General features: G+C 33.7%; 1 protein-coding gene across 1 annotated transcript in view; it reads right to left on the bottom strand.

Moving 5' to 3' along the window:
* Window positions 1-11,898, bottom strand: part of PLCZ1 (phospholipase C zeta 1) — a 31,890-nt gene extending 19,992 nt beyond the window's left edge. The window contains exons 1-3 of the mRNA XM_045555258.1: window positions 11,829-11,898; window positions 8,181-8,382; window positions 4,797-4,941 (exon numbers count right to left, since the gene is read on the bottom strand). Coding sequence (XP_045411214.1) covers window positions 4,797-4,941; window positions 8,181-8,382; window positions 11,829-11,883 — 402 coding nt within the window. The 5' untranslated portion in view covers window positions 11,884-11,898. The remainder of the gene's footprint in view (window positions 1-4,796; window positions 4,942-8,180; window positions 8,383-11,828) is intronic.
* Window positions 11,899-14,727: the final 2,829 nt, after the last annotated feature.

The raw sequence follows: 14,727 nt of genomic DNA, 5'->3' as shown, positions 1-14,727 counted from the left end.
ACTGAGAAGTCTCATTGAGTTTTTGTTGCTCAAAGCCTTGTTTTAAATCTGATCTCTTTGTTTTTTAAAATAAACATTGTATATATTCAAGGCATACAACATGATATTATGGATACATATAGATACTGAGAAGGTTATTATAGTGAAGCAAATTAACATATCAATTATCTCACATAGTTACCCTTTTTTTTTAAATGTGCAAATAGCTCAAACTCTTTACTGGGGAATTAACTCATTTGTGCATTTTGATTTAACCTAATTCAATTCTTTCTTTTTTTGGTAGTTTTATCTCTCACTTTAATTGTAAATTTCTTTTGGGGGGCATTTTTATTTCAAAACATTAATTAGGGAGTACAAGTGTTTTTGTTACATAGATATCTTGTGTAATGCCTAAGTCAGTGTTTTCAGTGTGTCCATCATTGGAATAGTGTTCACTGTACCCAACAGGTAAGTTTTGATCCCACATCACCCTCCTGCCATCCCCCCTTCTTGGTTTCTCATGTCCTTTATATCACTTTGTGCCTGTGTGTGCCCATCTATTAGCTCCCACTTATTTGTGAGAACATACGGTGTTTGGTTTTCCATTCCTGAGATACTTCACCTAGGATAATGGTCTCCCATTCACTCCACGTTGCTGCAAATGACATTATTTCATTCCTTTTTATGGCTGAGTAGTACTCCATGTGATGTATATGTATATGTGTATATATATATATATAATTTTATATATACAAGGTGAGGACTATAGGTAATCAAATTGGACTATATATGGGATTTCTGCTACTGAGGAGATTTTAGCTGCTTTGGCCACAAAAACAAACAAAAAAAGTGAGTAAATGCAAAGATGTAGAATCAACCTAAGTGTCCCTCAATTCATGAGCAGATAAAGAAAATGTGGCATATATATAACATGACTTGTTTATGAGTTGATACATTTGTGTCCTGATAATTATATGTGAAATCAAAACACAGGTAAAATTTTGAAGAAGATCCAAAAATGTTTTTCTTCTCTATCCAGTGACAAAGTTTGAAATTACAGTGGTCCAAAAGGACAGAAAATACTTCTATAGAGCCACCCTCACGTAATAGATCTCCTTTGTTCTTACAAACTGGAAATATCTTTACCTTTGTTTCTAATTCTCCATGTACTCCATGTTTTTATATATATGTGTATATATATATATATATATATACACACACACACATATATATATATATATTTTTTTTTTTGAGACAGAGTTTCACTCTGTTGCCCTGGCTAGAGTGCCGTGGTGTCAGCCTAGCTCACAGCAACTTCAAACTCCTGGCCTCAAGCAATCCTTCTGCCTCAGCCTTCCAAGTAGGTGGGACTACAGGCATGTGCCACCATGCCTGGCTAATTTTTTCTATATATTTTTTAGTTGTCCAGCTAATTTCTTTATATTTTTGGTAGAGATGGGGTTTCCCTCTTGCTGGTCTCAAACTCCTGACCTCTAGCGATCCTCCTGCCCCGGCCTCCCTGAGTGTCCATGTTATATATATGCCACATTTTCTTTATCCGCTCATGAATTGAGGGACACTTAGGTTGATTCTACATCTTTGCATTTACCCATTTTTTTTGTTTGTTTTTGTGGCCAAAGCAGCTAAAATCTCCTCATTTAGCAGAAATCCCATATACAGTCCAATTTTATTACCTATAGACCTCACCTTGTATATTAGCTCTCTAGACTTGTTCACCCTACTTATCTGATACCTTGCATCCTCTGACCTGTGTCTCCCCATTTTCTCCCCCATCCTGACCCTAGTAACCACTGTCTTGTTCTGTTTGTATATTTGAATATTTTTTAGATTCCACATATATATGGTTTGCAACTATTTTTTCCCAATTGTAGGCTGCTCTTTCATTTAGTTGATTGTTTCCTTTGTTGTGCAGAAGCTTTTTAGTTTGGCGTAGTACCATTTATTTATATTTACTTTTGTAGACTGAGCTTTTGGTGTGATATCTAAAAAAAATCATGCCAAATGCCAATGTCCTGTGTTATCTTCTAGCAGTTTTATTGTTTCTGGTCTTATATTTAGGTCTTTGATTTATTTTGCGTTTATTTTTGTGAATGATATAAGATAAGAGTCCAATTTCCTTCTTTTGCATGTTGAAATCCAGTTTTCTTAGCACCATTTATTAAAAAGACTATCCTTCCCCCATTGTATTCTCTTGGGGTTCTTGTTGAAAACTAGTTGACCATACATACTTGGGTTTATCTCTGGGCTCTCTATTCTGTTCCACTGGTCTATGTGTCTGTATTTATGCCAGTACCATACTGTTTTGATTACCAGAGCTATGTGATATAATTTTAAATCAGTAAGTATAATGCCTCCAACTTTGTTTTTCTTTCTCAGAATTATTTTGGCCATTTGACGTCTTTCATGGTTCCATACAAATTTTAGATTTTTTTTCTAATTCTGTGAATAATGTCATTGGGATTTTGACAGGGATTTCATTGAATCTGTATATTGCTTTGGGTAGTATGGACATTTTAACAATATTAAATCTTCCAATCCACAAACACAGGATATCTTTCCATGTATTTGTGTTTTCATCAATTTCTTTCACCAAAGTTTTACAGTTTTTAGTGTACAGATCTTTCATTTCCTTCATTAGATTTATTCCTAGGTATTTTTTATTCTGTCATAAATAGGATTGCTCTCTTGATTTCTTTTTCAGTTAAGTCGTTATTTGTGTACAAAAATGCTGATTTTTGTATGCTAATTTTGTATTCTGTAATTTTACTGAATTCATCAGTTAATTCTAATGGTTTGTTTTTCTTTTTTGCAGAATCTTCGGGGTTTCTTACATATAGGATCATGTCATTTGCAGATAGAAATAATTTTACTTCTTCCCTTTCCCTTTTTCCCTTTTATCTCTTTTTCTTATCTAATTGTTCATCTCTTATTTTTTTGGAGTCTTAGAAGCTGTAGGCCTTTCTACCTTTGCAAGACCTTTAAATTCTAAGACTATCTCTATTTCCTTTTATTTCTTCAGCTACCCACCCTACATTAAGTGAGGAAGTTAGCTGTGCAAATATTTGGGAAGAATATTTCATATAAAGGAACTAGCAAGTGCAAAGGCTTTGAGATGTGCCTGAGAAAAACTGAAGAGGCCAGAAAGGCCAGGTGAGCAGGGATTAGCAGGAGCATGCAGAGAGCTAAGAGGAAATCCATCAAACAGGGCCTGTAAGCCATTGTATTGATTTTAGCTTTTATTTTGAGTGGGTTTGAAGGCTTTGAGAGGAGGAATGACATGATCTGACTCACTGAAAAGTCACTCTAGCTGATATGTTGAGATAAGACTGCAGGGAAGTAAGGAGAAAAGCAGGAACACCAAGGAAGAGCCCATTGTGATAGTCCAAGTGAGAGGTGATGGTGGTCGACTAGGACAATGACAGTAAGAATGGGAAGCAGAAATTAAATTCAGGGTATATTTTGCACATAGAGCCAAGGTGATTTGCTAAAGAATTGATTGAAGGGTTTGAAAGCAGGGGAGGTGGGTTGAAGTTGACAGTGATGCTTTTGGCTTAAGTATATGAAAGCTGCCATTAAATGACCTGGGAAAGACCATGAGAAGAGCAGGACCAAGAGAAAGGGAATTTTAAACACGTGAAGTTAAATATACCTATTCGTATCCAAGTGGAAATGTCGAATAGGTAGTTGTTTATATTGATGTAGAGATCAAGGGAGAAGTTGAAGTAGACATATAAACTTAAAAAATCGTCAAAAATCAGATGTTTAAGAGAAACAATGCCATACTATCAATATTTTTATATTATGATAGAAATTGTTCATATCTGACATTTGTATCTTGGGAATATTTATTTTATACTTTTTAAATATATAATAGAGTAATTGAGATAAATTTGTGATTTTAAGTTTATGTTTACAGACTTATAATGTATTGACATAGGAGAACTTTAAGTTTATTAAATTCATAAGTTTCATTTATTAGGTTCATATGAAGTACTTAGTAAGATTTTGTTAAATCACTTTGAATATACTATAAATGTACTAAAATTGAAGTATTTAAAACAGAAAACAAGTATATTAACAAAACAATTACAAGTGTTTATAAAAACAATTTCAAATATCTGATGGTATATAATTAACTATATTTACAAATAGGAACAAGTTTTACCCAAACTCCCTTAAAATTGAGGAATTACTAAAACCTGCTCAATTTATAGAGTAGGATTTATAAGCTGAACTTAGTTCTAAAAAGAATTATATCTTGGAATCTGTAACTTTAGTAAATTGAATAATAATTTTAAAATCCAAAGTAAACTTCTGAACATTTCTTGCTATATAAATAGCTGCCATTATAGTTATTAAAATGTCAATAATTGAGATAATGTATTACTGACACATTATATTTTTGTCTTGGATGTAAAATAGTTGAATACTGGTAAAATATTTAGTATTATTTAGACCAGTATTTCTCAAACTTTCTTGGCCATCACCCACAATAAGAAATATAATTTACACTGTGAAACAATATACATACATGCATATGTGCCCATGTACATACACACACATGAGTAAACAAGAAGTTTCATGAAACAACATATACCTTACTGCCTGAGATTAACTTTGATAAATTTACCTTTAACCATATGCTAGATGGATTTCACTGCCTACTAATGGGTCATGACCCACAATTTGAAATAGCACTGACCTAAACTAAGACCAACTATTATAGAATTTTGAAGCAAGTAAATTATGATTGATTCTGTTTCAATAACTACAGTTTAACAAAGATATGCACATACCATGAATGCATATTTGTTTATTGCTTGGATGACAGTTTTAAACAGAAGCTTGCTGGTCAATGTGTAGCCATGATATACAACAGGTTCATTTTGTGCTCCATCCCAGCAGTCAATTTCCAGACAACGGCATCCTTTCACAAGGGCACTAGTGAAATTTAAGCAAAACAAAGTGTCACTCCCAGACCATTAAAAATATATACCATAGTGTCAAAGTATTCTAAAGGCTATTTGTAATTTTGCAATAAATGCATAAGTGAATCCATAATAAAGTCAAGATTTGAGTCTCTAGAAATTCACATTATAAGGAAGAGACAAACTACCTGTGAGGCACAACAATTTGTCCTTCCTCCTAGTCAAAGCTATACTCTTTATTGCTCTCCATTCAAAGCTTGATTTGCAATAAGCAAAGAAGATATCTGCCTCCACAGTTGTACCCCTGAAACATCACCACTCCCAACTCAGACAATTTTGCTTATGGTTGTATCTACTGAAAAATGCAATATTATTGAAAAGCAATAACTTCCAAAGCCTTTTCAGAATAATAAAATGTATTAATAAAATTTTTTTTTGTTTTTTCCTTATATGAAGTTCTGGGGAATTGGGGTATATGGAAGGGAAGGGAAAAAAAGAGAAATCATGGCAATACTTGCTCCCTGGACACAATATGGGCTAAAGGGCATGGAAGCTAGAGGGCCTGATGGCTCAGTAACAACCTTTATTTCCTTAACCATTTTATAAAAGGCCATCTCTAATCCAAGTAAGAACTAGAGAAAATTAATATTTATGCAAAAGAAGCCTGAAAACCCGCTAATCTATGTCTATTTGTCTCATAATTTCACTGGGAGAAAAGTTGTTTTTTTTTTTGTTTTTTTTTTTTAATAAATTTAGAGTATACAAGTGCAGTTTTGTTATGTGGATATAATGTGTATAGTCTGGGCTCTCAGTGTCTCCACCACCCAAACAGCGTACATTGCATCCAATAGGTAATTTTTCATCCCTCAACCCCCTCCCCAGCCTCCCACCTTTTGGAGCCTCTACGTCCTTTATTCCACTCTGTACCACCATGTGTACCCATTGCTTAGCTGCTACCCATTAGTGAAAACACAGGGTATTTGATTTTCCATTCCTGAGTTATTTCACTTAGGATAAGGGCCTCCAGTTATCAGTGGGAGAAAAGTTTGAACTGACTGCCTCAGAATACACCAAGTTCACAGCTTTATCAAAACTGAGGAAAATATATTTCCACTTCCACTAATACCTAAAACCGGATTTAATTTTTTTCCACTTAACAAATAAATCTCCATTTCTTCACCTAGACATAAATTCTGTCTTAGATTCATACATCAGTTGTATCTATTGAGCTTAAATGAATTTCCAATGTTCTTACTACAGGGTTTATTTATGTATTTAGATTTTAAATTGCGGAAGGAGCAATGAGTGTTTGTAAAGAATGCTTGCTTTACCGTACTCTCAGCTGACTGTCCTGCGCTTTTAATCAACATAGAGTATCAGTTCCCTGGGGCGTTCCCAGAGAATAATCTTGAACTCTCTACTGGGTGGGGGGGAATAAACTACCAAAAACTTGGTTGTAGAAGAAAACTTTTCATAAATGGCATAGAATCTTGTGACTTCTCTAGATAGTTTAAATTTTATCCATAGATCAAGCCAACTTTTACAAAACTGGACATTCAGAACACATGGTTTGGTCCACTGCAAAAAAGTTTTAAGTGATTGTGTGATTGCACAGTGTCATGCCAACTACTTCTATTCCAAGACATGTAAAGAAAGTTTTATCTTCTCTAATGGTGATGATGAGGCCACTCTCCACTGCTTTGTTCTGTAGGCCCTGTTTGGAAGTGAACAGAGGAAATTTCTCTCTCTTTCACTTCTTCTGAGCAACTATTTTGTTTTTATCATCATTATAAATCTTACAACCAATCTAGTTTCTGTCTTGGCTTCGGCTGCTGGAAAGCTTACAGGTGATGTTCTCCCTGCATTCTAGAATTTGTACAGGATTTTGTGATATGAAATTTCTAGTCTTAACTTTATTTCATCTATTTATCGTTAAAATTTCCCTCAAATACTTCCTAGGAACTATCAGGGTATAAAATGTTATAATTTCTATTAATGGTAAGTTTCTTTACCTTGTATGAGTATCCTTTTTTAATTTGAATTTGAATTTTAACTGGCAATAAAAATAAGTTTGAGGAGCTTTTGGTGTATTAAAACTTTTAATGTTATACAGCAAGTAACATCAGTTTTCTTCTTTTACATATAAAGAAATTGAGACACAAAGAGGTTATGTCTCTCACAAAATTAATTTATGAGGGAAAGGGAGGAAATATGAGTGCTAGAAATTTAAAACACTGATGCTTAAACATTACACTATACCACTTCTCATGAGCAAAGAAATTTTGAAAGATTTACATTCTAAAGGTGTATCTTCCAAAGGTAGGTAAAGAAACAAAGAAAAAACACAATTACATTTACATATTAACTTTCACTTGGGTGAAATATTTTCTTGGAATTCAGAAGTAATTTTCTGCACTTCTAAATAGACCTGTTTTAAAATGTATATATGCTGCCTTTAAAAAAACTAAAACAATAAAGTATGAATAGATATTTCTACAATGAAATTATGGCTGTAAATTAAGCTATCTTTACAGAATTCTAAAAAAAATAAGTTTCCAAATTTGTGAATTTATATATTTACTTAGATTTGAAATTAGAGAAGAAGCAATGTTTATTTATAAGCTTATGGGATTGTAAATTATCTTTACTATCTTGTTCACCACTGTATCTCAGCTGACTTACTAAACTCAAGCCCAGGATTAACAGTATCATACATGGTAAAATGTAAAATTGGAGATGCAACATGCATTACTTTATGGAGTTAACTTTTAATCTATTAGTTAACATAAAAATCTATAAAAATCATTATCTATAAGTGCCAAGTTATACAATTTACTGTATTTATGTAATGTAAAGTTGCCTTTACTTATAGCATTGTGTTTTGCTGTCTGGGTTTAATTTTAACCATATTTGTTAAAATCTAGGATGTTCTGATTAGCTAAATTTAAAGAATCTTCTTCATATGTTTTCCTATAAGAAATATCCAAGTCATTCAGCAAACCTGAGAGGGGCCAAAACCATGGAGAGGAAGTCAGCAAGTAGGATTAAATGGAAAGTATCTGATACTAATGCATATAATAAATTATGTTGCTATTTCATCCTAATGTTGGATCTTTAAGAGACGTACAAATAAAAATTCCTCTTCCCTATGAATTTGGGGAACATGCATAGTCTGCTTTTTATTGAGGCAGACACCATCAGGAGCTTCCAAGTATTTTAAAAGGTAATAGATTTAAAATTCAGAATAAATACCTCACATATCCCCAAATGTCACTTGGTCCCACTAATTGGTCAGATATCAAATATGTGTTATGTGAAGATGAAATAAAATAATCATTTAATGGATGAGTCATATCTTGATAAACTCTTTTACATTCATGTTTAAATAGTAGACATTCAGGTGAATCCATGTATCTTGCAAAACCTTCAAATGACATCTGGCGTTCTCTCCTAACTATAAAAAAAAAAAAAAAAAAAAAAGTTAAAAGCAGAAATACCATTAGCAAGATAAAAAAAATTACATCTCACTTGTCAACTTATTCAGCAGTAGAGCGTCTTTCTAAAATATTCATTTAGAATCAATATTAATACTATTGCTAATTTTTCTTTGTAAACACATTTTTCTAGTGAATACCCTTACTTCTTCCATATCAACATTCAAGAAAAAAATATATTACTTAATCATCTTTTTAGCACATATTAAAAATACATACAAGAAAAGTACATATATTGTAGCTCAATGAACTTCCACAAGCTACACATCTGGATAACTGGCACATAGATCAAAGACAAAGCATTATGACACCCAGAAGCCTCCTCCTAACTTTCCAGTCACTCACCCCACACAAGTGTATTCACTGGTCTGGTTTCTAAAAGCATGGATAAGTTTTCTCTGGTTTTTGTGCTTTATACGAATAGACTCATACAGTATGTATTTTTTTGTGCCTGATTTCTCCTACTCAACATTATGTTTCTAAGGTTTACTCATGTCGTTACATATAGTCATACATTGTTCATCCCCATTGCTGTATATTATTCCATTGTATGAATATGCCACAATTTATTTATCCATCTATTCATGATGAGCATTTAGATAATTTCCCGTTTGGGGTTATTACAAATAGCACTGCTATAAACAACCAGTGCACGTCTTTTGGGCAAATATGTATACATTTCTGTTCAATGCATGCCTAGGAATGGAATTGCTGGGTCATTTGCATATGATCTTTAGTAAGTTATCTCTGAATGTTTTTTCTCATTATAATAAGAGAACCTATCCCTATATATTAGCTCTATAAATGTTAGTTGCTCTTGTTGCTGTTGACAGTTCATTTTGGCTATAAAGAAAAGCTGACATGAGTGCTTACTTTATACTAGAATGTGATCTTTGGCAAAGAATTTTATTTCCAGAAATTTATCCTATAGAAGTAGAGACTCAGACAAAGACTGATATGCAAGAATTCTTACACTAGCATTATTTATAAAAAATAAATGGATAGGAGGGAGGAAATAAATTAAAGCTCAAAATATGATATAATACTAAGCAGCCATTAAGAATAATATATCATAAAAATACATAGTGACTTAAGTAAATGTTTATGACATTGTAAAAGTGAAAAAGCCAGCATTTTGGTTTAAAAGAATAAAAGCTAGAAGAAAATAAATAAAATGTTTATATGCAAACCCTCTATTTCAAAGCCAGGTAAATATAGGAAGATGGGAGGGTATGGAGCAAATGAATCATGTATTGTGACAGTAATGATTTGCTTACTCTTATTCTTTTTCCCTGTGCAATTAAATTGATTGACTTAGCCCTTTTGAGCTATTGAATAATGAAGTAAATATCTTTGATAATAAAATAGAAGACAAACTCATTTTGTGCCCTTAAAAACTACCAGTTTGAAATGAGGATTAATCACGTGTATTTTTTAAAACTTCATTTGTTATATGTCACATACCAATGAGGGATGAGATTGAGAAGCTATAAGACCATAATTCAAATTGATCTTAATAAGACTCTAAAGTGATCAATAATCACATAAATAAAATACAAGGTCTTGGCTGTGTACGAGAGTGTCTGAGGCAGCTGAAGGCTCAAAAGATGAACAGTATAATATTGTAGTTAGAATGCAAACACAATTCCAAGGTGTGACTGCCACTATCCCAATATCCTATTGCATCTTTTAATTTACCGCCTGAAGGTAACAGTGCTCAAGTAACTGTTTTTGGTAATACTCACAAGATGAGCGCTACTGAAAGCGTTCATCTGTAAACTGGTTGTTTCCAGTTGGCAATAACATAAAGAACTTGAGACAGAGCATAAATCAATTCACTACTGCCTTAGACAAAGTCTAGCTATTAAAAAAAAGAGTCAGCTGAGCTCGTCAGGTGTGCTTAGTAATATAGTTGCTTAATGTTCTGGTGCAAGCTCTTTATCTTGTTGCAAACTTACAAAAGTTTCATAGTGCTCAGACCAAACCGTTACAGCACTGCACTCAGTCAGACCATCGCAATGCTTAAAATTCTCCAAAATCCTTGCATGGCATTGAGGTCATGAAGCCAAAATCTTAATTATGGCTTATAAGACCCTACACCATTTGATCTCTTTCTGCTCTCCAAACTCATCTCCTCCTCATTCGCCAAGTACTAAACACACTGTCCTCCTTCTGTTCTTTGAATTCTCCAACTCATGTCCAGTGCGTCTCTTCCCTGGACCTCAGACACTTCTCCCATTTTGTCACGTGACTTGTTCTCTCTTCTTAACTAGTTAAGTCGCAGCTCAAAAGTATCACCTTTAGAGAGGATTCTCCTAAACACCCAAACTGAATTAGACCTCCCATGGCATTTACTCTCCATCACCTTCCCTGTTTTATTTTTTTTCATAGCACTCTCTAAAATTGTCCCTTCATATGCTTAATTATTATCAACTTCCCTCTAACCCCCATCAGGAATACAAGACCTCATTTGCCTTGTTCTCCACTGTATCCCCAGCCCCTAGAGCCATAGTTGGTTGCTACAAGTAAATATACGAATAAATTATGAATGTGTGATTAAGTGAAGGAATGATTTTGTTAGAACCTATATTAGGATATGTTAAACATTGGTACCCTAAACCGACTCTCAAAGGCAGAGCTTGGACTTCCATACCTCCCTTGCTAGATGAATATTTTGAGCTATTCTATCAGGTAATTTCTGTGGGGTTAATGTTTTTGTACTCTTATGTGAATATTTTATTATGTTATGTCTTTATTTTACTTTAAAATAAGCATAAATTTAAAAATTTGAAATGTTTTGCCCATTAAAAGATGCTACAAAGATCACAAATTTTATGACAGATCATTAGCCTATGTGGTCATTTGATTTAAACCAAATGACTATGTGTTCAAAAATGAAGGAAAAGCAAAACATTTTAAATATTTAATGAAATATTGTAGACAATTATATTTATAAACAAAAGAAAAAGTAGCGATTTTGTAGTTTTGTTTTCTTTCTTAGCATTTTGTATTTAGTTTATTTAATTTTCATATATATTTTCAATAATAAAAATGCTTAAAAATGGAAGACTACCTATAACTGTGTTTTTATCTTATTCATGAGATCAAGATATTTTCTTCTAATAGGGTACAGGTAACAGAATCCTCATCTTACTTTCACACCTAAGCTCATCTCTGAACGCTTGAGATATATACATGGAAGCAGCTGAAAGAAAGAAGCTGGACAATATAGTAGGAAAGAAGGCCATAGTTACACAGTATAGCTTTCTAAAAGGCATATATGCTCTATAAAATATATTTTCCAGAAGAATTTTGACCCATCTAAAAATTTGAACTTGATAACCATAATTTATAAAAAATACTTTATATGTACATATTCTGATGAAACTTTGAAATGCAAACATACCTTCATCAATGGGCTCATATTTCTGAATGATCTCAATAGCAATAGTTCTACTCATCTCGACTGCATATTGTTCTTGTGTCAGAAATTGAACCAGGTTATTTTCCAAGAGAATTTTTCGATTTTCAGAATATGCATTGAAAATCTCAATAATTTCTTGTCTGTGTACAATAGTTCGATAAATTGCTCTGAATTCTTCTATGGTGATTCTTCCTTGTTTCAGCCTGTCATTATCCTACTAAAAAAAATGACTGGTGGGCTCACATTGTGAGTATAAAGAATACACAAAATGAATGTTAGAGTATTTATATAATGTATTAATATATATATAGCAATTTATACTTGAAAGAAGATGAAACTTACATTTGATTCTTATTGTAGATAAAATACGTAAAACTGCATGGAGTGATGCCAAAGTTGGAAAAGAGTTAATGGATCATTACCTCTTAAAACCAAGTGTTACGGCAGGGTGGGGGCAGGGGAAGAAAGAGGTCAGGGAGAAGATGAGGATTCCAGGTTTTCCTTCAATTTCACATTTCACACTTTGGTATTCCACTCAGTTTCAGTACCTTCTTAAAACCATGCCAGGCAGTGTGCAATCCCATACTACCAATGTGTAGCCTGGACCATACATGTCAGAGTGAATCAAGATCACTGTAAACTACAGAAGCTGTAGTAGTTATGTAACACCTTGAAGAAGTGGAGCCTGAATAATCATTGAAGGATTTGGGGCAGATACAAACAAGAGAAGTGCCAATAAGAAAGAGGGGATTCACCTGGCTGTCATGGAAAGTTCATAATTGAATTTTATGAGATAAAAGACAAGAAAGTAGTCTGGATCCAGGCATTAAAAGTAACAGAACTACTGTGAGGTTCTGTTCTGAGTAGGAAAATGACTAGCAAAAGCAGCAGCTTAGTGTGATCAGTTGTGGATACCAATTGGAAAAGATGGAGAATTGCAGGTAAGAGAGCAGAGAAGAGGCAATTCAAGTGGGAGGTGGGGAATAGACACTAACATCAGTGAAAACATGAAGTCAGAAGGATTTGACACATCAAAATTTTAGATGCATGAGGGAGAGAATTCAAGAATCCCTGGGGTGGGGGAGAGTTAGAATAATTAGTAGAATTATAGTATCACTAAAAAACAAAATACTGAGGAATAGGAAGATCAGCTTAGAGGGAGATTTAATTTTTAAAAAAAGACTTTTTTCTCCCTTGCATCTTAACTCTCATTATCTTGTAAACAGCTTGATACAAGCAGCACATGCTAAAGGAGAATTGTGTTTTGGTGGAAAGCTGACAGAGAAGACATTATATTCCAAAATCCAAAGTGTGTGGGACTTTGGACATTTAAATTAAGCTCTCTGAGCTTCATGTTCTTCATCTGAAAATGAGGATGATAGTACCCCCTATGTCATTAGGCTGCTTGAGGATTGGAGATAGACAATAAACGGTAGTTCTAGATATCCATGCATTGTTATGTATTCTCTATGTCTGCTTCCCTCATATCAGCCAGCCTAGTGTCTCCTCTCGTCACAGTTTTGTCTATCCAGTATACACCATTGTAGAACACTTAGTATATGACAAGAGATGAACATGCTGGAAATGATCTCCACATTTCATTAGGAAAAATTTCGTGGTGGCTACCCGACAGTTTGATATGAAGGGACAAAGAAGCAGTCTGAGCTGGGAACCAAACATGAAGAGCACAGTCATTTCAAAGAGGACCATTAATCCACACATACCGAGCACCTGGAAGAATCGGGCTGGAATAAAGTACCAAGTGGAAATGAGAGGGAGATGAGGTTGGGAGAAAAGCTGGGATCTGTGGTTATCAAATCAGATGTTGGGTCTCCAGAGCTCATTAAATAATGATACCACCTTAAAAATTATATAATCTTAAAGTAATTCATGCACATTGTCCATTATCTCAGTAAACTAACATAGTTCCACTTACCATTTTTACATTCTGGATTTTGAGGTTCATAGAAGTGGATGTTACAGAATTACAATAATTTTATTTCAGCCCCATCCCAGTCCTAATTTGTCAAAAGATCTTAAGCATGTCAATAAAAATCAAAATATGCCTGTAATTCCTGAAAAATTTTGTTATATAAAATCATATAAATAAAAAATTACAGTCCTACTGAATAACGGCATAAAATAAAATATACATTATTCACTGAGTAATGAAAGTTTTATTACTCTCAAGCAGAGTATAAGCTTGGTCATCTGAAATGTTCTCTGATAATATGTTTTGTCTTGTGTTTTCCTAAAAGATCAAAGTTGCCGTCGGGTACTAAAAAGTATTGGAGATGGAAAGTACCAATAACATTCCACAAATCAAAATAATTGCTACAATTGATCAAAACCTAAGAAGAATTGAGGATCAAAATTAATCAGATTACTGGAAAATAAAAACCACATAAGATAATGAAAGTTTTATCACTAAAGATGGGAAGATCTAATATTAGTAGAAAGGAAAAAGAAAAAGGAAAGCAATAAGGAGAGTAAGTAATAAGGAAGAAGAAAGACAGGACCTGGTAAACAGAGTCATGATCTGGGGAAGCCAGAGGAAGAAAAGCAATGAGCAAGAAAGATGCAAATCTGAGCACTGAGACATGTGATAGCAGCTAAAATTTAAGAGCACCAACATATTAGAATTTCCTATAAGAGGAAACTGAACCTCAAAAATCTTATGTAAGTTGTCCCCCGTCCGACAGGTGTGGTAGACCAGGATTTGAACTGGCTCCAAACCCACACAGAGGAGCGGCGGGAAGAGAGAAAGTCAATACACCATTACACAGATTAACAGTATATAAGCAGAAATAAATTCTGTAAGATGCAGATCTGATGATTTCAACTCCCTCTTAAACATCTCCGTATAGCTCCTTTGTCTTCA

This window comes from Lemur catta, chromosome 6 (assembly GCF_020740605.2).
Source record: "Lemur catta isolate mLemCat1 chromosome 6, mLemCat1.pri, whole genome shotgun sequence".
In the NCBI taxonomy this organism is placed as follows: domain Eukaryota; kingdom Metazoa; phylum Chordata; class Mammalia; order Primates; family Lemuridae; genus Lemur; species Lemur catta.
This window is presented reverse-complemented; position numbering and strand designations above follow the sequence as displayed.